This window comes from Lichenostomus cassidix, chromosome 10 (genome assembly GCF_008360975.1).
Source record: "Lichenostomus cassidix isolate B80296 chromosome 10, HeHo_3.0, whole genome shotgun sequence".
In the NCBI taxonomy this organism is placed as follows: Eukaryota; Metazoa; Chordata; class Aves; order Passeriformes; family Meliphagidae; genus Lichenostomus; species Lichenostomus cassidix.
The window spans coordinates 1,784,720-1,806,133 of NC_139491.1; the positions used below are offsets into that span (position 1 = coordinate 1,784,720).

At 44.8% G+C, this 21,414-nt stretch overlaps 4 protein-coding genes and 4 non-coding genes across 8 annotated transcripts in view; 6 read left to right on the plus strand and 2 right to left on the minus strand.

Moving 5' to 3' along the window:
• Positions 1-2: 2 nt before the first annotated feature.
• On the minus strand, positions 3-8,061 carry ZWILCH (zwilch kinetochore protein). The gene is made up of 18 exons (XM_085070255.1): positions 7,872-8,061; positions 7,525-7,576; positions 6,951-7,046; positions 6,717-6,835; positions 6,175-6,371; positions 5,659-5,738; positions 5,263-5,418; positions 4,991-5,062; positions 4,581-4,674; positions 4,148-4,203; positions 3,779-3,881; positions 3,058-3,137; positions 2,698-2,854; positions 2,109-2,137; positions 1,628-1,764; positions 1,258-1,353; positions 1,053-1,171; positions 3-384 (listed from the first exon to the last, which is right to left on the minus strand). The coding sequence occupies exons 1-18, from the start codon at positions 7,925-7,927 to the stop codon at positions 293-295; spliced, it is 1,791 nt and encodes a 596-aa protein (XP_084926381.1). The 5' UTR covers positions 7,928-8,061; the 3' UTR covers positions 3-292.
• Positions 8,062-8,156: 95 nt separating this feature from the next.
• RPL4 (ribosomal protein L4) lies at positions 8,157-13,466 on the plus strand. The gene is made up of 10 exons (XM_085070257.1): positions 8,157-8,298; positions 9,713-9,884; positions 10,643-10,749; positions 11,074-11,212; positions 11,540-11,664; positions 11,895-12,024; positions 12,452-12,608; positions 12,758-12,841; positions 13,017-13,137; positions 13,216-13,466. Exons 1-10 carry the CDS (start codon positions 8,296-8,298, stop codon positions 13,390-13,392), a joined length of 1,215 nt encoding a protein of 404 aa, XP_084926383.1. The 5' UTR covers positions 8,157-8,295; the 3' UTR covers positions 13,393-13,466.
• LOC146432537 (small nucleolar RNA SNORD16) lies at positions 9,547-9,647 on the plus strand. The gene has a single exon (XR_014854385.1). It is a non-coding gene; the product is annotated as a small nucleolar RNA SNORD16 (small nucleolar RNA).
• On the plus strand, positions 10,494-10,564 carry LOC146432538 (small nucleolar RNA SNORD18). Its single transcript, XR_014854391.1, has one exon. It is a non-coding gene; the product is annotated as a small nucleolar RNA SNORD18 (small nucleolar RNA).
• Positions 10,906-11,005, plus strand: LOC146432539 (small nucleolar RNA SNORD16). The gene has a single exon (XR_014854384.1). It is a non-coding gene; the product is annotated as a small nucleolar RNA SNORD16 (small nucleolar RNA).
• Positions 12,068-12,138, plus strand: LOC146432540 (small nucleolar RNA SNORD18). Its single transcript, XR_014854383.1, has one exon. It is a non-coding gene; the product is annotated as a small nucleolar RNA SNORD18 (small nucleolar RNA).
• Positions 13,467-13,662: 196 nt separating the features above from the next.
• SNAPC5 (small nuclear RNA activating complex polypeptide 5) lies at positions 13,663-16,450 on the plus strand. Its single transcript, XM_085070259.1, has 3 exons — positions 13,663-13,789; positions 14,331-14,420; positions 14,935-16,450. The coding sequence occupies exons 1-3, from the start codon at positions 13,700-13,702 to the stop codon at positions 15,043-15,045; spliced, it is 291 nt and encodes a 96-aa protein (XP_084926385.1). The 5' UTR covers positions 13,663-13,699; the 3' UTR covers positions 15,046-16,450.
• Positions 16,451-16,896: 446 nt separating this feature from the next.
• MAP2K1 (mitogen-activated protein kinase kinase 1) overlaps positions 16,897-21,414 on the minus strand; it is a 31,459-nt gene continuing 26,941 nt past the window's right edge. The window contains exons 8-11 of the mRNA XM_085070258.1: positions 21,001-21,065; positions 19,662-19,723; positions 18,736-18,781; positions 16,897-17,812 (exon numbers count right to left, since the gene is read on the minus strand). Coding sequence (XP_084926384.1) covers positions 17,699-17,812; positions 18,736-18,781; positions 19,662-19,723; positions 21,001-21,065 — 287 coding nt within the window. The 3' untranslated portion in view covers positions 16,897-17,698. The remainder of the gene's footprint in view (positions 17,813-18,735; positions 18,782-19,661; positions 19,724-21,000; positions 21,066-21,414) is intronic.

The window sequence follows — 21,414 nt, forward strand, 5'->3', positions numbered from 1 at the left end:
TGTGAAACCCCAAAGTGCACAGCTTTATTGAATGCTTGTAAATATATGAAAATTATCTACTCTATTTACAAATATTTATACAAAACATAATTGCACTAAAGTTTTAACAAATTAGGTGCCTACAGGTGAATTGTGGCTGTGTAGATCCCACTGAAGTGTAATAAAGCCAGTAAGTCAGTAAAGATGAACTGTTTGAAGCACAGAGTGTTTCTAAAAGTTCTGTTGGGACAGAAAACACTGAACTTTCCCCCTTTCTGTACCTTTCCAGTCCTGCCTGCAGAGTAACATCAACTCATGTGAACTGCACCTGACTGCACTGAGTCTTTGTAATAAAATACAGCCTTTCTTCAGCACTTCCATTTACTGTGGAGTCAAGAAAGAGACCTGCAAGGACAAAGGAAAAGGTTGGGATTAGTCACTCTTGTTGGAAATGGCAGAGATTAGTTCAGGGAGCAGCTCTGAGAATTATTTTCAAAGCTGCAGTTTTCCTCAAGCACTTCATGACAAAATTCAATAATGACAGGAAAGCTTTACCAAATCATCACACTCTATCAAACCTCATCCCAAAAAGGCAAATTATTTCTGTATCAGTCTCTCTGCTTAATTCTTCCCCATTCTGATGCTTTTCCACTCATTCTATATTTACTTGCAGCAAGGCAGGTCTTCTCCCCTTTGCACCTTGTCTGACTAGAGACCAGCATTAACAACAGGGAAATTTCTCTTCAAAAGTATTCTCAGATATATATTGGTCTTTTAGAAATAAGATACAAGATTTTGTGGATATCAATCATCTCATATCTGGAACTATTCTGTCATTTTAACTCTAAAAACATAACTCAGCCAAGTTGAGAAGGCAAAAAGTCACCATTTTCTGATTATCTTAAATTCTATAAATACCATCTCACTCTTTTATTAAAAGGCAAAATATCATTTTGCTTTTGCTAAAAAGTAAACATAAATAAATAGGTCAGACCCACTGAACTGAGGATAAAACCTGAATTTGTTTGAAGTTTGAACTTTCATTATCTCATTTCACCACAAACATTGCCCACCTGAATTGTTTGCAGCTGCATGTTCAACTGGAGGATTAGTGCTGACTTGCCATGTTGTTTTCACCTCCTTCTGCCCATGCCCACTGCTTATCTCCACCTTCCAGATTTCAGGGTTATCACTGAGAATAATCAAAAAACATCAAAATTGAGTCAGGTATTCAGAATCATCTCAATTTTATGCTGCAAACACTGAAATTTCTCTTACTTTTGATAGAATTTCTTTACAAGAGCTGGTCTGATGGGCAGCTGAAACACATGCTTCTCATTCAGAGGGCTTTCCTTGTAATACTTCATGCAAATCCTACAAGAGATATCAACCTGTTACTTTCTTTAAAGAAATGCTTGTACAACACCATAAACCTTGTGCAAAATTAACTATGCTCTCACATTTTATTATTTCTTTTAGTTTTCAGTTTTAGTCACAAAGCAAAATTTAGCAGGAAGATCCAACTTCTCCTGCAGTCTCACTATCATCAACATTAAGGAAGACTGCTTTAAGTGTTTCTTTAAAGCTGTCAAACAGACTCTATATTTTATTGCAATTTAAAGAGCAAAAGTAAAAATGAAATAATTACTGTGTCAAAGGGAAGAGGTTCTCATGTCTGAACTGGAGTAGACCTGTACAGCTGACAATTATTTCCAGCATGTGGTGAAGCTTTTGAACACGATGGACTTGTTCTTGGAGATCCACTGATGTGGAAATGAAGTAATCCTGGAACAGTAAAAAGCTTCTGCTCTTACCTGAGCACTCAATTTCTACAGACACACAACACCCTCTCAGTAAATAAAATTATATTCTTGCTTCTTTGGAGAAGAGAAATTTTTAGAGTGGCCCAGTAGACTCAGAACAAAGTCCCATTAAAGGGTAAGAAAAGTTCACTGCCTTGACAGTGACCCAGATCAGATACCAAGGGAATTATCTAGGAATAAGGAGACAAAACAATGACATTTGTGCAGTGTGTTGTTCCAGCCTCAGCTTATATGACATGCATTCCCCCTATCATGCTCTACTTTCTAACTCTTTCTTAATTTCAAAATAAAAATAAAGCATCTCACCAGATAGGTTACTGTTGCAAGTTCCTGGCCTGTAAAATGAACAGGAGAAAAAAAAATTAAAATGTAATGCATAGTATTAGATGAAACATAAGCAACATTCAGGTGATCAAAGAGGGAATTCCACCAAAAAAGTAAAAAGTCACTGGGAGTGTGATGTTATTTATTGACATGATCATTCACTCCAAACAAGAAAAACCTTAGTGGCATGGGAGAGGCAAGATTTTATTTATCACCTGCTGCACAATGGATTTTGAGACACGTTTTAAGATAAACACCATCCTTAGGACATGTGAGTTTACAAGTAGTGAAAATAACAAAGCAAATGAAATGAATGAAAACAGGATGACAGAGCAAAAAAAGAAATGAAGGGGTAACAATGGTAAAAGACAAAGCTATGCTTCTTTTGAAACAAATGAATTTTCTAAATTTTGAAATTTAAAAACTGAAAAGTTCCATTATTAAGGAAGCTGGAAACTGCACTTCAGCAGGTGGGAGGAGAAGAGAGACTGAGGTTACCAAAAAGTTCATTTCCAGCACGGAACACTTTGTCTCTTGAATTCCTAAGGTTGTGACCAAGTGTCAGACTCACCTATGAAAAAACTGACATAATCCTTCTTCATCTTCTCCAGGCCAATCTCCAGGAGCATTTGAATGGGAGTGATGGCACTGAGGGAAACATCCTTCATCTTTCCATGATAGGACTGCTGAATCAATTGACTTAAGAAACTGGTACTCCCTTGATGAATCTGAAAATGAAAAGTCTTTTTGTGATCTAATTGTGGATGAAATATCAAACACTGGTCAGAAGTGCAACACCAGGGAAACAAACTGTGACGTGTGAAAGAAATTTAAAAACAAACCAAATGAGGGGCAGTGAAGGGACAAGAACTGCATTCTACTTGCAACTACACCAAAATTTTAGCATTTATTGTGAAATACAAATACATACCCATGGCTGTATCTCACCAAGTTCCAGGGATTTTATGACCAGTGCGAAACAGTCTGTTAACTCCTGATAGGAACTGACACCTGAACAGAAAAAGACACAATATTTTAATTATCAGTCCAGGCCCTCTGGCTATTAAATCAGTAACAACAGACCAACACACCCTTGCAAAAACAAAACCCCTCAATTAAAGAATGAGAACTGAAATTACAGACTGCACTGCTTTTTGGTGACTTTGTCATGTGAGGATTTAAAAAAAAGGTTACTCTAAAGAAACAATGATCAACAGAGACCACTGAACTGTGTTTGACTTAGAGTATGGCAGAAACTGATTGGCAGATACAGATTTTGGCATCATTCTTTATATACGCTGAAAATTATCCTTCAGATCTAGGGGGAAAAAATTACAAAGTTTTCAGTTTTAGAGTTGAGGGATTTTAGTTTTAGAGCAACTACCAGTGGCTTATTACCTTTTGCAGTCAAATAAAATGAAATTATCTTCTGCCAGATGCTGGTCTGCCATTGTAAGGTTGTAAGAAAATGTATCATCCTACATACCTAAAATGAGCTCTTTGAGAAAGAGACTGCTGATACCAATTTTCTGAGGAGCTGATTAGTCCTTAAAACTCAGAAATGAACGTCAATTTCTCTCAGAAAGCAATACCGTCAAGCAGACACAGAAGAGGAAAATGAAAGGAAAGCAGATGGGGCACAATACACTTACTTTTCATTTTGCCCCATAATTGTTCAGTAAAATCCAGGTCTCCTCGCTCACCAAAGATTGATTTTATGCAACTGTCCACAGCAGCTGTGTCACATTTGATTTTCTGAAAGAATTTATTGGTCTTCAATGAAAAGCAAATTAATGATAGAATGCAATGGCACAAAAGATCAGAGTTCCTGGCAAAAATCAGACCTCCTTCCATTATTTTTACACAGCAGTCACAGAAAGCAAGAGATCCATAATTCTTAACATCTTTATCTCTATGAATTTACACATATAAATGATATGCAAGATGTAGTCAAAATCTGCAGTAACCACACTTGTGAGGGAAGTGAAATTGCAAAGCAGCTGTTAGCAAATTGCACACACCTCTGTTTCATTCTTGTTTCCGGATACATAATCTCCATCCAGCTTCTTCTTTAAATCTAGTAGAGTTAAAAAAATAAGTTTCAGCATTATGAAAAAGAAGTGTCATCAAACTGATCATGTTAAACCCCAGGCACACCACAACTAACAAATACACTGAATAATAGAATTTATTCATTTTAAAAATGGTTTTGTTGGGTAAGGGTATAGTTTGAAAATATTTTTTAAAATATTTATTATTATTACTTTGGTAGATGTTAGGACTAAGAAAAATGACAGATATGTATTAACCTATTTAACTGCTCTGTGCAGTGGTTACAGCACAGAAATGAACATTTCTAGTTCTAATGGTTTAAAAGTTGTATGTGGAATTCTCTTTTAATCCTGTGAAGTGTGACAGACACCCCTCCCTCCCTGTGCAAGAAGCAGCAATTACCAGTCAGAAATTCCTGGACCAGTTTAAGAGCTGATTCAGACTCTGATGGCTCAGGCCACTCAGTCACACCTGTCTTCAAACCTTCAGCCAAAGCCTAAAGGCAGCAGGAAAATCACAACAGAAATCAGTTCTTCTTGGGAGTCCTGCATGTGTTGTATTTCAAAGTGTAAATAACTTCACCAAGAATCACAAGTCTCTGCACAGCTAACCAGGAGTTACCAATTTCCAGAATTTCCTGCATGATTTGTCCTCTTTATACTCAAGATGAACTGAACCCAAGGCTTCAGCTAAAATAAACACTTGAAGTTATCTTTGAAACATCTAATGAAGTTTTAAATAAAGCAAATTATTACCACAAAAAATCACCATTCCATGCAAGTGTGAAACTGGAATTTCTCCGCTGTACTCACAAAGAGGATCTGCAGCTCTCGGTACAGCTGGAACACAGGACTTCTGGGGTCCCCTGACTCCAGGGCAATATTCTGAAAGTTCCAAAGTTTATCTCAGTTTCAAACTTTAGAAATTAAGTGTCCTAAAATTTTCATTATTGAAAGTGTGCTAGCATCACTTATAATTTAGATTATGAACAGGCTGTGTTGTTTCTATTTTGTATCCTTTACACTACTTTTGATGTGCATTGTGCAAAGAGCTTGGGTTTGTTTGCTTTTCCATCCTGACTCACCAGGGTGGCAGTTGAGATCAGTGGGGGAATCTCCAGAATCTTCTCCACACCATTCCATGTAATATCCACATAAATATTGCCTCCAGAGTCTGCAATGGTGTCCTCTATTGCAGCAGCTGCAATCAGTTCATACTGAGCAAATCCCTTTGTTGTCACCTAGAAAAATTATATTTAAAAAATAAAAACAACAAAACTATCATAATTAAAGTATTTTTAAAAGCCTTTCACAGCACACAAAAAAGGGTTAATACCAGACAAATATACTATAATCATTATCTGAAATCAGGCTGTTATCCTAGAGAATCATACTAAGGTGAATTTCTATAGAGGATCTATAAAGCTTCCCCAAACCAACCCAAACTTAAATTGAAGGTATGACAGAATATAAAAACCTACAATGGGTGAATGATGTCTTATTTTATGTTCCATTTTGAGCTCTTCCAGGTTTGGAAAACATGTTTTATCAGCTGTAGGACCTAGGAAAGGAAAAAAAGTGAGAATCAAAAAATCCATTTGAGACAATTCAAATTTAGCACTCCAAATTCATTCTGAAATACTCCATTTGGTGAAGCTCGACTCATGCTATCCCTTTAGAAAGCAGGGATTCTCCCTGCATTTCTCCTTTTGATTGTAAGGGATGGTGTGAACATCTAAATGTTTGACTCAGTGGTTGTGTAATAAAGCAGTTTAAATCTGCTCTTATTGCACTCAAGTGCAGGTAGGCCTGCACAGTTATAAGATAAAAAACTGCTTCCCACACACAGTATTAGTTAAAAACATCTCTCTCTTATTTTTAATCCACTCTTTTTATTCATTTATTCATTCCCAAGTCAACATCACACAGAGAATAAAGACAGCATGGTGACATCAGCATTTCCACATTTAATTTCCTGTGCACCACGATCACCTTACCATCACATGAAACGGTGTAAATGTTGACCCCTGTGACTTTGTTTCCAGCCTTGAGAGGCTCAGCTCCGATCCAGCAGGTGTGCTCAGGATCAGAACCATCACACCTCACCCACAGGGGAGGAAGCACAACCAGGTCACTGATCCCCAGGTAGGTCATGTTTGGATTCTGCACCATTGTGTACAAGGAAATCAACTGCCTAGAGATGGGAACAGGGAGAAAATAAGATGCCAGCAAATAACGCAATATGTTAATTTAGACTGAGGATTCTAAAATTGTAATTGAATTTTATATTTTAAGCTAATTAAAATATTACATTAGTTAGGTAAACCACATTTTTGATTCTATCTATTTTTTAAACACTTTTAGCCACTAAAAGTAGGGAGCTCATTTTGCAGGATGGAAAACAGTCACAACTCCTCATAAACTAATGAAGAATATTATTTTGGGTATATTGAAAATAATAGTTTCCGAATATTAGAAGAAGACATAAAATTGCAAAGGAAAACTACCTCAAAAGGGGAGGGAAAGCTTTCACACTTACTTTGCTCTTCCAACAGAAAGAGCCAGGGCTCCAGCACACTCCTTTGGCAAAAGCTCAGAGGCATAAACAGCATCATCCATTCTTGATTCTTCCATCGAGTCACTTGCTTCATTATGTGTCTTCAAAAGAAATGTGTAAGTAAGTCAAAAACTGCAAGGTGTGTGAAAAAATCTGATGGGAATTCAGAAATCTGGATTACATTTAACAAAATTAACATCTACCATGCACACTTACTGCTTTCTGCAAAATATACGTTGCGCTGCTTCCATTCCAAAATCTTTCAATGGGATTTTTGCAACTGCCACCAACCAGTGAGATCTCTACATCAGTCTGCAAAAAAAAAAATAAAAATAGTTAAAGCTTTTTAATACACTATATAGAGACCCTGCATTTCAGCATTTTTTAATACCAGAAATTGCAAAATTCAGTAATTCCACAGAGTGTTTTCCAATGCTATCATATCCATTCGTGACCTAATTGAAGCCTTCCAGTACCTGAAGGGAGCTTACAGGAAAGATGGAGAGAGACTATTTACAAGAGTATGGAGCGACAGGACAGGGGAGAATTACTTCAAACTGACAAGATTTAGATGGGATATTAAGAAATCTTTCCCTGTGAGGGTGGGAAGGCCCTGGCACAGGGTGCCCATAGAAGCTGTGGTGCCCCTGGATCCCTGGCAGTGTCCAAGGCCAGGCTGGACACTGGGGCTTGGAGCACCTGGGACAGTGGAAGGTGTCCCTGCCATGGCAGGGGTGGAATGGGATGATCTTCAAGATCCCTTCCAACCCAAACCAGTTTGTGATTTTACCTCATAGAGATAAGGATGTTCAGGAATACTGTCCTTTCCCTCCTCACGTATTCTGAGAAAAAAAAAAGAAAACGTTGAGATACACGACCTTTCCCCTCAGCGTTCCTCATTAAACAGCAGCATTACCCACATACACAAAACAACCCAGGGCGACAGCCGGCGCCTCAGCTGCTTTCCCTCAAGCCACACATCCCTCAGCAGAGCAGCGGAGACTCCGGGCAGTGACCGCGATCCGCACCGGAGCAGGAGCCCGGACAGCCCCGGAACACCCCGGGAATAGCCCGATCCCCACCGGAGCAGGAGCCCGGACAGCCCCGTGAATACCCCGTGAATAGCACGGTCCCTACCGGAGCAGGAGCCCGCTGAGGCCGCCGCCCGCCCTGCGGCGCCGCTCCGCCGCCATCGCCGCCCCTCAGTCGAACCTCCCGCCCGCCGGCGCTACGCCCTGCCGTGAGGGGAGGGTGATGCGTCACTCCGGATCACTCCGCCAGAAGAGAGTCCGCTGCTTTGGCGGGGCACTGAGCGGGACAGAGGCGCCCGAACAGCTCGGAATGGGCACGGCAGGGCCGGAGGGATCTGGACCGGGACCAGGACCGGGGCTGGGGCTGAAGCTGAGTCCAGGACTGGGGTCGGGAGTTGACCGGCCGGCGCGGCAGAAGCGGCGGGCACGGAGCGGAAGGACATTGACGTGGTGAGGTGTGGGTGACGAGTTCTTCCTTTTCCGGCCGGGGCGCGGCGCAGACGGGCGGCCGCACGAGCAGCTCCGCCGCCATGGTGAGGGCAGCGCCGGGCCCGGCCCGGGAGCGCGGGGGGCTTGGCAGGGAGCGGGGCGGGCAGCGGGGCGGGCAGCGGGGCCGGGCCGGGGGAGCGGGGCCCGGCGGGCAGGGCCATGCCGTGGGCAGCCGTGGGGCCGCGCTGGCGGCGTGGGGCACGCGGCCGCCATTTTGGGCCCGGCAGCGCTCGGCGGCCGCGTGGAGCCCGTGAGGGAGCGAGCTGGGCCGCGCCGGGCTGGGACGGGCTGGGATGTGCAGGCCGCGGGCCGGAGCTCGGCGTGCGCCGCTCAAAGCCCCCTTTTCTCGGACAGTGAGGGAGATGGGCCCTCATCGCCATCTGGCAGCGCTTTGTAGTAACCTCACGTTATTTATCTAAAACTAAACAGGCCCGACAGGAACGTTTGTGCCTGTGTAGAGTGGGAAGAACGGCTTCTATAAATCTCTTTTTTTAACCTACTTTTGTTGCAAAACAGGTTTTAAGAGGCCTTGGTCTAGAACAAGGTTGCAAATGAATAACTTTTTTTTCCAATACAGTTCAGATTGAGCTCGAATTCCTTCACCCTGATCAAATTTATTGCTTGTATTGGGGTCACTGGCTGAACACCAGGGGCCAGAGCCTTGCTCATGACCAGTGACACATGCAGAGATGGCTCTTCCATTGCTGTTAGCTGGTCAGTTTTGAGTTCTGTAGTATTTTTAGTACCTTTAGAATGAACTGCAGATGGGAAAGGGAAGGAAGATGCTTTGCCTATACTATTAGATTAATTAACAACAATACAATATAATGCTAAAAGATTGGGTTTTAAAGGGTGGTATTCAGACTCGTAGCCATTTTTGGGCATCCTTTCAACCTTTTGACAGGCAGCTGGTGCTGAGGGCAGTTTAATTTTTCCCTGCACTATGTTTAAAGCACCAGAGACTGTTCAGAGTGTCCAGACTTCATTCCAACACTGTTTGATGGCCTGCAGTCATTGTAATAGAAAAGGTGGTCACAGCATTCTACCTTTAAACATCATTTAAATTACAAGTTTTTGGTTAACACAGGTGGGTTTTCTTTGGGCTTTTTTAATAGTAGATGGGAAGTAGTTTTAATAGTAGATGGGAAGAAGTTGAAGGGGTTTATTAAACCCAGAGATTATACTCTAGATCAATTTTACCCAAATGCTGCGGAAATCTATTGCATTTCAAACCTCTGGTGTAGTTCTCTGGACGCGGATTGTGCCGTGGAGCACAACTTGGAGTGAAATATTGCCGTGATGACGTAATTTGCGTCTTATCCAGTGCTCAGCGACAGTTGCCTGCTGTCAGCATGCTGGCACTGCCGAGCTGACGACTCCTTCGTTCTGAGCAATATTTGCGGAACTCCAGCGCCCCAAGTTCATTTTCCCTGCACTGAAGGCTCTCTCCCGTGCCAGGCTTGCGCTCGGCCGCTGATCTCCGTGTACTCCGAGAAGGGAGAGGCGTCGGGCAAGAACGTGACGCTGCCCGCCGTGTTCAAGGCGCCCATCCGGCCCGACGTGGTGAATTTCGTGCACACCAACCTGCGCAAGAACAACCGGCAGCCCTACGCCGTCAGCGAGCTCGCAGGTACTGCTGCGGGCACAGGAACCAGGAGAGGGGGTTGTCATGGAAATAAGGCTGGGATTGAGAGCAAAGCACTGCTTATGGGTGGGGTTTTGTATACAAGGCAAGGCCGGTGATTAACAGGCTGATTTTAAATGGTTTGAAATACAGTGGTTTTATTATTCTGAGGAGCATCAGGGTGTTGCTTTTCTTAGCTGAAGTGCATATTGCTGGAAGTATCACAGTGCCAAGGTCCTCAGGTGGAACCTTCATTCTTTGCAGGAAAAACATAAAATATCTGAAAGTGTTTTAGGTGAAAACCTCTACTCCGCATGGACTTCATGAGACTTGCCTGAGGCATTTGCCAAAGAGAAACTGCTGCAAATGGGCCTTTGTTAGAGTTGGTTCAGTTGTAGGTGCAGATAACTTCTGCTTCCCAAGAAGTCTGTGCTTGGAACATGCCTTTTTAACCTCATTTCTAAGTTTTACAAAAACATTTTTAACTTGCTAGGTATAGCAGTGCCAAGTCAGACCTCCAGATTGAGGTTCAAGCTTGAAAATGAGTGTGTTAAAGATCTTGAGACAGAATCAAGTACATTAATAGAGTAAATCTTTCAGTCAATATTTGTTTTGCCTAAATGATGAGATTCCACTTCATTGGTCCGTGTTTCTGAAACACATGATTGTGTGGAAGTTCTGATTGGTGCCTCGAGTTCATCATCTCTGTGACTTTGGGACAACCACAGTGCTGTCACTCTCTGAATGACCCTTTTCTGTTGCAGGTCACCAGACCAGTGCTGAATCATGGGGTACTGGGAGAGCCGTTGCTCGTATCCCGCGAGTCCGGGGTGGTGGCACTCACCGCTCAGGCCAGGGTGCCTTTGGCAATGTATCCTTCCATGGCTGGGCTGACTTGGGGGGCTCTGAACTCAGCCAGGAGGAAAGTTTTTAATTATCTAAATGTGAGATGGAATCCTGTGCCTGAGGTAATGGCTGCAGCTCAGACAGGATTTGATGTGATTCCCACTCTTGAACTATTCTGTCTTGCCATGATGTCGTAATTTGCGCCTTACCCTGTGCTCAGGGACAGTTGCCTGCTGTCACAGTCCTGGCACAGGTGGCTGACGACCCATTAATGCTGAGCAAGCAATAAACAGTCACTTTGGGATAAAAAGGCTCCAAAAAGTAAGTTGTTCTTAACTGCAGCTCCCAGATGTGTCGCGGCGGCCGCATGTTCGCCCCGACCAAGACCTGGCGGCGCTGGCACCGCAGAGTGAACATCATGCAGAAGCGTTATGCCATCTGTTCTGCTCTGGCTGCCTCTGCCCTCCCAGCACTGGTCATGTCTAAAGGTGGGAATTCTGGCTCTGGAATTGTTGGTCTGAGCCCGTGTTGGGTGCTTTGTGGTGGCTTAAAAGGAGTCTTGCAGTGTGATTTGATTTCTGTTCATGGAAGCAAAGATTTGCTTGATACTTGGGTATGCAAAGTCCTGTCTGACACATCTGTAGGACTCAACTGAAACTTCACTGCTCTGATTACTGTGCCTGAATGTATTTCATTAATTTCTATCATGAATTTAATTTATCATGTATCATTTGTGAATATACAAAGCAATAACCTTGAGGAATGGTCCATCCAAAGTCAGTGAGCAACATGGTATCTTGTGAAATCCTCTCTAGGCCACTGCATTGAGGAGATTCCAGAACTTCCTCTGGTTGTTGAGGACAAAGTGGAGGGTTACAAGAAAACCAAGGAAGCTGTTCTCCTCCTGAAGAAGCTTAAAGCTTGGAATGACATCAAAAAGGTGAGCTGAGAAGGTGTGATCTGAAGAGCAAAACAAGTGATTGAACTCAGCCATTGTCAAAGTAGGAATTCCAAATAGTTTTGTATTTTGACTCTTAAGAATGATGAACTTTTCACTGGTCCGTGTTGCAGACCCGCAGTGACGATGGTGAAGTTCTGACTGAAGCAGTTCATTGTGTCTCCCAGGTGGATTTGGGCTGTTGGGATACTCACAGTTTGCCCTTTTCCCAGGTCTATGCCTCGCAGCGCATGCGGGCCGGGAAGGGCAAGATGAGGAATCGCCGCCGCATCCAGCGCAGGGGACCCTGCATCATCTACAACGAGGACAACGGCATCATCAGAGCCTTCCGCAACATCCCAGGTGAGTGACTCAGGACTTGCTCACTCTTCTGTTGGGAGACTGCCTGGAATGATGAGATTCCACTTCATTGGTCCGTGTTTCTGAAACACATGATTGTGTGGAAGTTCTGACTTGCTGCAGTGGCTGAAATGTTCTTTGTAAGAACCTGTTCTGGTGATACTGAGGATGTTCATGACAAACGTTACAGCTGCTCCCAACCCTGAACTGCATTTGAGGCACTTTAAAATGAGGCTGCTGAGTTTGACACTGGAAAAAGGCTGATTATCATTAATTTAAAAATTCAATAGATTTTCATACAGAGGTGTAGCTCTGTGATGTCAAAGCCGAAAAGCCTCAATCTCTTTCTGCATTCTTGTCTATTGCTTAGTCTCACATTCCTCAATTTTAATTAGAAACTAAAGGGATTTCCTTGCCTGATTTCCTGCAGGAATCACTCTGCTCAACGTGAACAAGCTGAACCTGCTGCGCCTCGCTCCCGGAGGCCACGTGGGACGTTTCTGCATCTGGACAGAGAGCGCCTTCCGCAAGCTGGACGATCTGTACGGCACCTGGCGCAAGGCTGCCACGCTCAAGAGCGACTACAAGTGAGTGCAGCCAGCCAGCCAGGCTGGGGAGAGCAGCAGCCCCCTTTTTCCCAAAAAAAGGGGTACTGGGACTTGCTCCTAAATGCCTGGTTTTGGTGAATTAACCATGGTTCCATCACCCACTCACACTGTGAACATTGGTTTCGCAGCCTGCCAATGCACAAGATGACCAATACAGATATTGGAAGAATCATGAGAAGCCAGGAAATCCAGAAGGCCCTGCGTGCTCCCAAGTAAGTGATTTTACCTAACGAACAAAGGCACTGTAGGCAGGTCTGAAATCTGTTTCAGGCTAGGATCTCTGGATTTCTGGGTATAAACAGTAGGAATTACCGTTTGCCAGATTTCAGGGATAATTTAGCAGAACTAGCATTGCAAAATGAGATAACACATGGCTGTGCTTTTCAGGAAGAAGATTCAGCGTAGAGTCCTGAAGAAGAACCCGCTGAAGAACCTGAGAATCATGATCAAGTTGAACCCTTATGCCAAAACCATGCGGCGCAACACCATCCTGCGGCACGCCCAGAACGTGAGTGGGGATGGCACAGGCAGGGCTGGGGCTTGTGGTTCCGATGTTACACTGACTGATGATCTCTGTCTTTTGTAGCACAAACTGAAGGAGGAGAAGAAAGCCAAGGCCCTGGCCAAGCTGGCAGCCAAGGCCCCGGCTGCACCCAAGGCAGAGCCTGCTGCCAAGAAGGCCAAGACAGCCAAGGCAGCCAAGCCGGCAGCAAAGGGGAAGGGCAAGGCTGAGGCGAAGGGCAAGGCTGAGGCAAAGGCGTAACTGTGGCAATGCTGCCCATCTGTCTCCGCGGGGGCTGTGCGGGCTTTGTCACCAATAAACGCTGTTGGAACAGAGCACGCCGTGTGGCTGTGGGTGTTGTGCTGTGGTTGTTGTGCAGGGTGAAAGGGAAACTCTTCCGGGCCGAGGAGAGGAGGGAGGTGCTGCGGCCGTGGCTGCAGTGCCCGGCTGTGGCCGCGCGGGGGAGCTGTCGCTCTCTGCAGTGCCTTGCGGGGTGACGTCGCGGGGCGGTGTGTGACGTGGCGGGGCGGTGTTCCTCCGGGCCGCTGGGGGCGCTGGCGGGCGGAGGATGCTGAGCAGGCTGCAGGAGCTGCGCCGCGAGGAGGAGACGCTGCTGCGGGTCAAGGCGGCGCTGCACGACCAGCTCCGCCGCCTGCGGGTGCGCGGGGACAGCGCGGGGACACGCGGGGACTGCCCGGGGACACGCGGGGACGGCGTGGGGACGGGGCGGGAGCGGCGGCGGGAGCGGGGCGGCGGGCCGGGCCTGCCCTGGAGCTGCCCGCGCAACGCGGCCGCGCTCCGCCACGCGAGGGGCCCTTGGGGACAGGGACAGCGGGGGATTATTGCTGCGGGGTGCAGGGTGTGTGACAGTGGGATCCATCCGCTGGGGCTCTGAGAGGTACTCGTGTGGGGTATATCTCCGAGAGGTAAATGGAATGGTGAGTGTGTGGTTTGTCTCAGGTGGGGAATAGAGATAGTTTGAGGTAGCAGAACTAAAGACAGTTTTGGTTTTGAGAATCCTGGGTATCTTAATGAAGGGGCTTAGAACAGCAGTGTAGGTTTAGCACAGCTTCCCCCAGACTGCCCGGTAAAACCCCAAAGCCTGGGTCAGAACCGGTCAGTGTCCCAGCCGGGGTGGTGCTGGGCTGGGCTGGGCTGTCTGTCTGTGCTCCTGCAGCGCTTAGTGCAGCTCCCCGCAGGTGGAGGAGCTGGCGCTGCAGTCCATGATCAGGGCCAGCGAGGAGAACGTCCCTGTGCCCCTGCCAGCCCTGGCCGAGGACCCGCAGCAGGTAAGGGTGAGGGTCGCTGGGGTGGGCGGTGAGCCCGTGCAGGGTGTCGGCAGGAGCACCGCTGGGCTCTGCTGCTTGTCCTGCACAGTGCCTCGGGTCACCTCCTTTATGCTTCTCACCACTGCAAAGCTCAGCTGCAGGACGTCTGATTGAAGTGTGCTGCTTTATGTTTCACTTTTCCCATCCCCAAAAGCAGCACCTTGTTTCCAGGGGGGTTGGGAGGTTTGCTGTAGGTTCAGTTGACAATTTATGAAATATTTTGTCTAATACTTGTGCCCCTGGGGTAGCACTGCTGTGGGCTGGAGGCACAGGGGCTGCAGCTTTTCACTCAATCCATGGCCAGCCTGAAACAGCTTTTCCATGGGGAACAGGGACTTGTTGCTGTGCTGGGCTCTCAGTCAGTGCTTCTAGCTCTGAGATCTTTAATTAGCAGTGACTGCACAGTTTTATTTGTGATTTCAGAAGCATTTGGTATCGTTGCTGGGTTTGATAATCAGCTCTTTTCTCATGACAGAGCCTGGGGCAGATGGACAATGAGGCTGCCATCAATCAAACCGAGTTACACCTCAGTCTTCAGGATGATAAAGAGGAGGAGGAGGAAGAGGAGGAGGAATCTGATTCTTGAGAGAAAAAAAATCAGAGATGATTTTTAATACAGACTCAGGAATTTCTTCTTCATTCATTTAAAACTCACCAACTGATTTCCATTTTGTGCTGTGTGTGGTTATGAACTATTTGATATATCAGTCGAGGGAAGTGACACTGAACACATGAATGTCACAGGCTGGGCACATCTTGACTCAGATGTTGAAAGAATGAAAATCTGCTGCACAAATATGTAGCATAATCCATTCCACATGTCAAACCTAATGTAGCTCTTACAACATCTTTGTATGTGGAAGGGAGAAGTAATTGATCAACCAGACTAATTAACACATGCACTAAAAGCAATAACTTGCCTGTTCTCACTTCATGACGTGAGAAACAAAACCAGGTCCTGGAGGCTGGTGCTGCACCAGTGATTACACTATAACCTCATTTGCCTAAACTGGGAATTTGAGATACAGGATGAGCAAAGATGTGTCCAGGGTTGTCTCCAGCCTTCAGCTGCTGTGTTCTCAGTTCCATGGAAAGCTGGAGTTACTCCCAGTGTTAGCCCAATTTGAGCACAGCAGGGAGGTCTCTGTACCCCAGTGCTCTTCAGTTCTGTCAGCCTGTCCCAGAGAAGGACTTTCTACTTCTGCTCTTTCAGAGTAGCAGCCAAGGAGCCTTTCATTTATCCACAAATTGTAGAGTAAGAAATTACCTGTGGTGCTTGTAATAAGGAGCTCATATTCTTAAATTGCTCTTATTTTCTTTTTCTCTCATTGTAACCTCCTAAGTCAAGGCAAGCTGCTTTCATGTAATCCTCAAGGAGGAACATGAGTTTAAGAACTTAGTTATAAATGGAAAGGGATGTTAAATCTCCACAATTTTTGCATTTGGAAAAGTGTCTGGTATGATGAGGGTGGTCAGAACTCACATCCAGCCTCCAATGAGTTCCTGCCACTGTTAATGAGTGTTAATTAAAAGTCTTGTTTGGTTTGTACCAATGGAAACTGTTGGGATGTAAATGTAGCTTCATCCTCTACTAAAGACTAATTTGATTTTGAGGATCCTGGATGTCTTAATGAAGGAACTTAGAACAGGAGTGAAGAGATTGTTTAACAAAGCTTTCCCAAGCCTGAAAGGTACAAAAACCTAAAAGTCTGAATCAAAATGTTATGGTCAAATAAGCCCTTGCAGTGCTGTGTGTGAAGAGCTGGTGTGGGAGGAGCTCAGGAGCCACCCTGGCCTTTCCTGGCACATTTCAGCTCCAAAGGGTAATGCTGACTGTTGAGAAATGTTATTTGTGCCCAGCGTGGTCCAGAGTCGTTTTCATAGATGTAATTCCTGCTGCTTTTGTGAACGAGTCCCTTGCTTTTGGATCTGAGCAGCCCAGCTCTAGTGCATGTTGCAATAAAGTTCTTTTCCTGCTGTCCTTACCCAGAGCTGTGCTTGCAGTGCCCAATTATTGCTGTCTGGGGAGACAACCCAGAGTGGGAGTTAAACCTCTAAACCCTTGCTGTGTATTTCTTCTAGCAAACAGTAACAGGTTCTGGGGTAGTTCTGTTTACTGGGAGTAGGTAGAGCTCAGGAAGAGTTTAATTGAATTTACACTCTCCCAGCTGTCCTCCAGGTCCCATTCCAGCCAGGACAGGCTGGAGCAAGCCTTGGATGTGTCAATGAGTCATTTCCTGCTGCTGCTGGGCTGTGCCAGCCCTTTGATACCCGATCCTCTTGGCCATGTGGAAGTTCACGTCCTGCTGATGGGGATTCCTTTGGGGGAAGAATTTCAGGCATTTCCTCATCCAAAGCATCCTTTCAAAGAGCTGAAATTTATACTGCAGTGACCAGATTAAAGCCTTGGTCAAGTTTTAAAAAAAGCTTCAGGAAGTTACTTGATAATATATTTATTAAGAGAACCCATTGCTAAACATCTGAGAGAATAAAACAATAAAGGATTTTCATACACTTTTAGACACTAAACACAGTTGTCATGAATCTTTAGGTTAAAAGAAAGCAAAGTGCTTGGATCATTGTCTTGATTCCATAGGACACTTCCAAGAACTAACTTTTAAAAATCAATTAGAAAGACATACATCACTAAATCCAAGGATGATGATATGTTCGAAAAAATAAATATAGAAATATGAACAAGTCTACAATTAGAATATTGCCCTGTGCATTCCAAGAAATGCAGAGCTCTTGCCTTCTTCACCTGCAAAGAGAGAGATCTCTAGACAACAGCAAAATTGGAGCCAAGAGGCCTAACTTTCGGGTACAGCTGGGCAGCAGCAAAGCATGCTCACAGACAGGCTCGGAGCATCCCGATCCCGAGCCCCGGGGAGCTCAGGGAAAGCATGATTGAAGTACCAACGATTTACAAAGAGTCTTGATAAAGTTCAAACAAACCAGGGGTACATCCCCCCCCAGTGATATTTTCATTAAGAAAGAATATCCATAATCACCTAAAATCAGCAAGCACTGGAACTTACACAGCTTACATTTGGTCAGTGAACGACGGAACCCGGAACGATACCAATTAGTTGAGGACAAGATTTAAAACCGTTTGGCACATGCTATCAAGACATTCTTCCTTAAGAGGTGAAATACATGTTTGAACAGGTACAAGCTGAGGAAAGAGGGCCAGAAGAGCATGGTTGTTACCAGAGGTACAGTCCAGGAGTGCCCCAGGCTCAGACGCCGGCGGCGTGCGTGGGAGTGCTGGGCTGGTTAAGGCCGATGGTGGAGCAGAGCCACCCTGCAAAATCCACCTCCTCTGCCTCGGATCTCTTGATGAAAGCATGGATCTGGGCACAGGAGAACAGGGTCAGTGTGCCAGCTCTCTGTCTGCTCAAAAACAGCCCTCAGCAACACCCAACCCAATAAATCCACCTGCAGTCAGCAAGCTGGAAACCTTTGCAAACCTTTACCAACCTTTACCAACCTTTACCAACCTTTGCAAACCTTTACAAACCTTTGCAAACCTTTGCAAACCACGTGGAGAGCTTTTCCACAGGATTCCACAAGCAACCAGCACATGGCAAAGTGTCCCAGAGGAATCCTGCCACAGTGCCTGTTGCAGAGCACTTACAGCACAGAGATGATAAGGATGTGACTCAGCCACTCGAGATAATACTCTGGGAAATGTCTGCCTGGCCACTAAAAGGCTCTTTGGAATAGAAAGAGTCTGTCTGCATTTTGCACCATTTTTGTGCAGCAGGATCAGGGCAGGGAAAACCTGATTTTCTGCAGTACAACTGAAATCCTTGCATTGCACTTAAAACCATAAAAAGATGCACTGAGACTGATACGGTGATTTCATACAGGGAAAAATGCAGGATTTGTTTGTGTCTAGTTCTACAGATTTTGAAAACAAAGCTGGTAAAAAAGAAATTTTGTGTTTCACAACAGATGATGAAATACGTATTTAATTAGTCCATATGGTATGTGGAGCTTTGTTCTTTTGTCCTCCAGAAGTATAAATCAATACCTTATTATTAACTAATAAGAGAGAATTCTTTTGCTAATTAATTTAAGTCACCCACTGTGATTATCAGATGGCAGACTCCACAGCCCATCAGTCCCTGTTGTAGGAGGGTGTGAAACCTGCAGCCCCTTGTCTCCAGCTCAGAAAAGCTGTTTCTCCTCAATCTGACCTGCTGTGGGCCAGCAGAAGAACCCAACCTGCCTGGGAAAATGCTCTTAGATCAAATTAAAAACCTTCACTTACCATCAGCTGCTTCAAGTCGGCTCTCTCAGCAGGATTTTTAATTAAACTAGGAAAACACAAAGTGTTACACAAGTTACACTCTGTTATCTCTTAAAATAGGGATCGAGTTGTGTCATGTTGGCTGCACTGCTCTGCTCTGATGACAGCACTGGATAAAAGCATCAAGTGCCTCTCAAACAGAGATGGGAGCCTGCAATTCCCTTCTGTGGGTTCCACAGCTCTAGGTAAGAAATCCTGAGTTGTCTGAGACTGATGAGTCTAAAGCAAGCTGGAGAGACAAATCCCATTCCAACTAAAACAATAGGAACTACTTTATCCCTCACATTTCTTTCTGTCAAGTCTCTTCAAGCTCAATATCAAATAGGGCTATTGCAAGACTGTTTTTCCTTTTGGAAGCTGTAAATACAGATAATTTAATAAATAAATTAACTTTTGAAACTGTAATGAGCTGCCTCCCTTAGCACTGGTTCAGTGCTGGTGTCAGTGAGGTGCACCTGGGAAAACAAGGAGATGGGGAAAGGCTGTTGGCATAAAGATGTTGGTTCATGGGGAAGAAAAAACCCCTGGAGGCTGCAAGATTCTGCATCTCATGGCAGAGCCACTGCAGGATGATGTGAGAGAGCCTTGGAGAAGCTGTCTGTGCTGGGTCACTGCCCAAGGGCTGGGAAAGGAATAACCTCAGTTGCAGACAGCAGCAGAAATTCAGTGCTGGTGAGGGGAACATCTCAGAGCTCTCTGGATGCACGTGGTGCCTGCAAGGTGAACTTGAGGCACATGAACACCCAAAGAGGATTGTGCTGTTTGCAATGCCTTATTGGCCTGGCCTGGAGTGAGGACTGACTGCTGAGAGACAAGGACAGCAGGGCTGACCCCCAGTGTGCCCCTTTGGCACTCAGCCTCAGAGAGAAGACAGAGGAGATACTCACCATTTGTTAACAAAATCTTGAAATTCAGAACCAAAAACACCATTGGGCAGCTTTGGAGGTGGCTGTAAATAAAATTAAAAAAAAAAAATTAAAAATCAGCAATCATTCAGCATAATTAATACATGATGATGCACAGCCTACCCAGGGCTCTACAGTTCCATGTCCTACATCTGTGCAGAGCTGGAAAACCCTGCCTGCTTTGGATTATTACTCCCAGCTGCATGATTTCAGGTGTTTTAGTAATAAATTGGAGTTTCCCTGCTATGGGGTGGGTTTTTTTCTGGTTTTGTTTGTTTGTTTGTTTTATTTTCTCCACACACACACCTGAATGGGGTGAACACAGCCTCAGCCCTCATTAAAGAAGGCTCAGAGCACTAATTAGCACCCTGCCTTCTCCACACTGCTAAGGGAAGATGCTCTGCACATCATTAGTTCCATAATCCTTTTCATCTAAATTTCCTATCCCTGGCACTGAGTTTGTTCAAGCTCTGAATTTAAAAATTCTGACAAATAAACAAAGGGGACTACACAAACCTGCACCTTATTGCCTTGTCCTCCAGGATTGCTACAGGATCAGTTTTCATCCTTACCCTGGGGGTCCTGCAAACATTTCCACACATTTTCAGAGCAGAGACAAGGCCTGCACTCCTCACTCACTGGAGCACAGCCTGTGAACCTCCTGCTGAAGGTGGCTGTGCTAAATCAGAGGTGGCACAAGATAATCTCACCAAATTCTCAACTACTGCAGCTTTTCAGCCCAAGCTGACCCCCTCAGGGATGCTGCAAGAGCAGAGCCACAGCAGCTGAAGTAATTCCATGCTAACTCTATTCCCAGAGTTAGTGCTGGCAGATTGGGGTGTTATATAATATGCAAAATAGATTTGTAATCTGAGAGAATTGTGCAAGCAGATGAGTTACAGAAGTATTTTATCAATTTATCAGTGGCACAGGCAATGCAGGACCCAGACATCAAGTGTGCCTTTTAAATGGGTGAGTTGGACAGTTTTCAATAATTCATCCAGCTGGAACAATTCTGTTACAAATGACAGCTACCATGAGCATTGCTATTATTTTTCTTTTGAAGAACACAAGCAGTGGAGTCACACAAGTTTTAGTGGTATTTTAGCAGTGAAAATACTGCAAACACACAATCCATTCTAAAGTATCAATCTCTAACTAGCTTTGGAGCTTAGCTATTTGAAAGATAAAAGAATTGTGAATTAAGTTGGTTTTAAGACTAAACCAGACTAGAGAGCACTAACCTCACTGTCCCCCGAATTCTAGGATGCTTCAAAAATTGATTAAAAATAAAGTGCAGATTTTGAAGTTTATAAATTACCTCATTGACGATGTAATCCAGAAGTTCAAAGATTGCCATTGGGGGTCTGCTGTCTGATCCATAGGCTGGGAAGGAATGGGAGAAGAGGGATAACAGTGTTATTCTCCCTCCATGGTGCTTTAGGAAGCCCAAGTCTGACACTGGTGTCACCTGGCACTCAGCAGATTTACAGCAAAAAGGTGCAACAGCAAAAGGGTAATGCTTTCATGCAGGGAGACATTCCAGGTGTGATCCAAAGCATTCACTTCACTGGGAATCAGCCTGCTGCACTTGGATCAGCATCTTAGAGATGCTTTGGGAAACTGGGATCTCAGTAACAGGGCTGCTCACAAGAGCCATCAATAAAAGGTGCTGTTCTCAGATTCCCCTCACAGTGAAGCTCAGCCAGGTGCCCAATGCAACCCTGATTTTTTT

Coding starts and splice junctions, on each gene's coding strand:
- ZWILCH (XM_085070255.1), bottom strand. CDS start 7,927: ATGGCGGCGGAGCGGCGCCGCAGGGCGGGCGGCGGCCTCAGCGGGCTC. Junction 7,577..7,871: donor CTCAGCGGGCTCCTGCTCCG/GTAGGGACCGTG, acceptor TTTTTTTCTCAG/AATACGTGAGGAGGGAAAGG. Junction 5,739..6,174: donor TTACACCGTTTCATGTGATG/GTAAGGTGATCG, acceptor TTCCTTTCCTAG/GTCCTACAGCTGATAAAACA.
- RPL4 (XM_085070257.1), top strand. Junction 12,025..12,451: donor AGCCTTCCGCAACATCCCAG/GTGAGTGACTCA, acceptor GATTTCCTGCAG/GAATCACTCTGCTCAACGTG. Junction 12,609..12,757: donor ACGCTCAAGAGCGACTACAA/GTGAGTGCAGCC, acceptor TTGGTTTCGCAG/CCTGCCAATGCACAAGATGA.
- SNAPC5 (XM_085070259.1), top strand. CDS start 13,700: ATGCTGAGCAGGCTGCAGGAGCTGCGCCGCGAGGAGGAGACGCTGCTG. Junction 13,790..14,330: donor ACCAGCTCCGCCGCCTGCGG/GTGCGCGGGGAC, acceptor AGCTCCCCGCAG/GTGGAGGAGCTGGCGCTGCA. Junction 14,421..14,934: donor TGGCCGAGGACCCGCAGCAG/GTAAGGGTGAGG, acceptor TTCTCATGACAG/AGCCTGGGGCAGATGGACAA.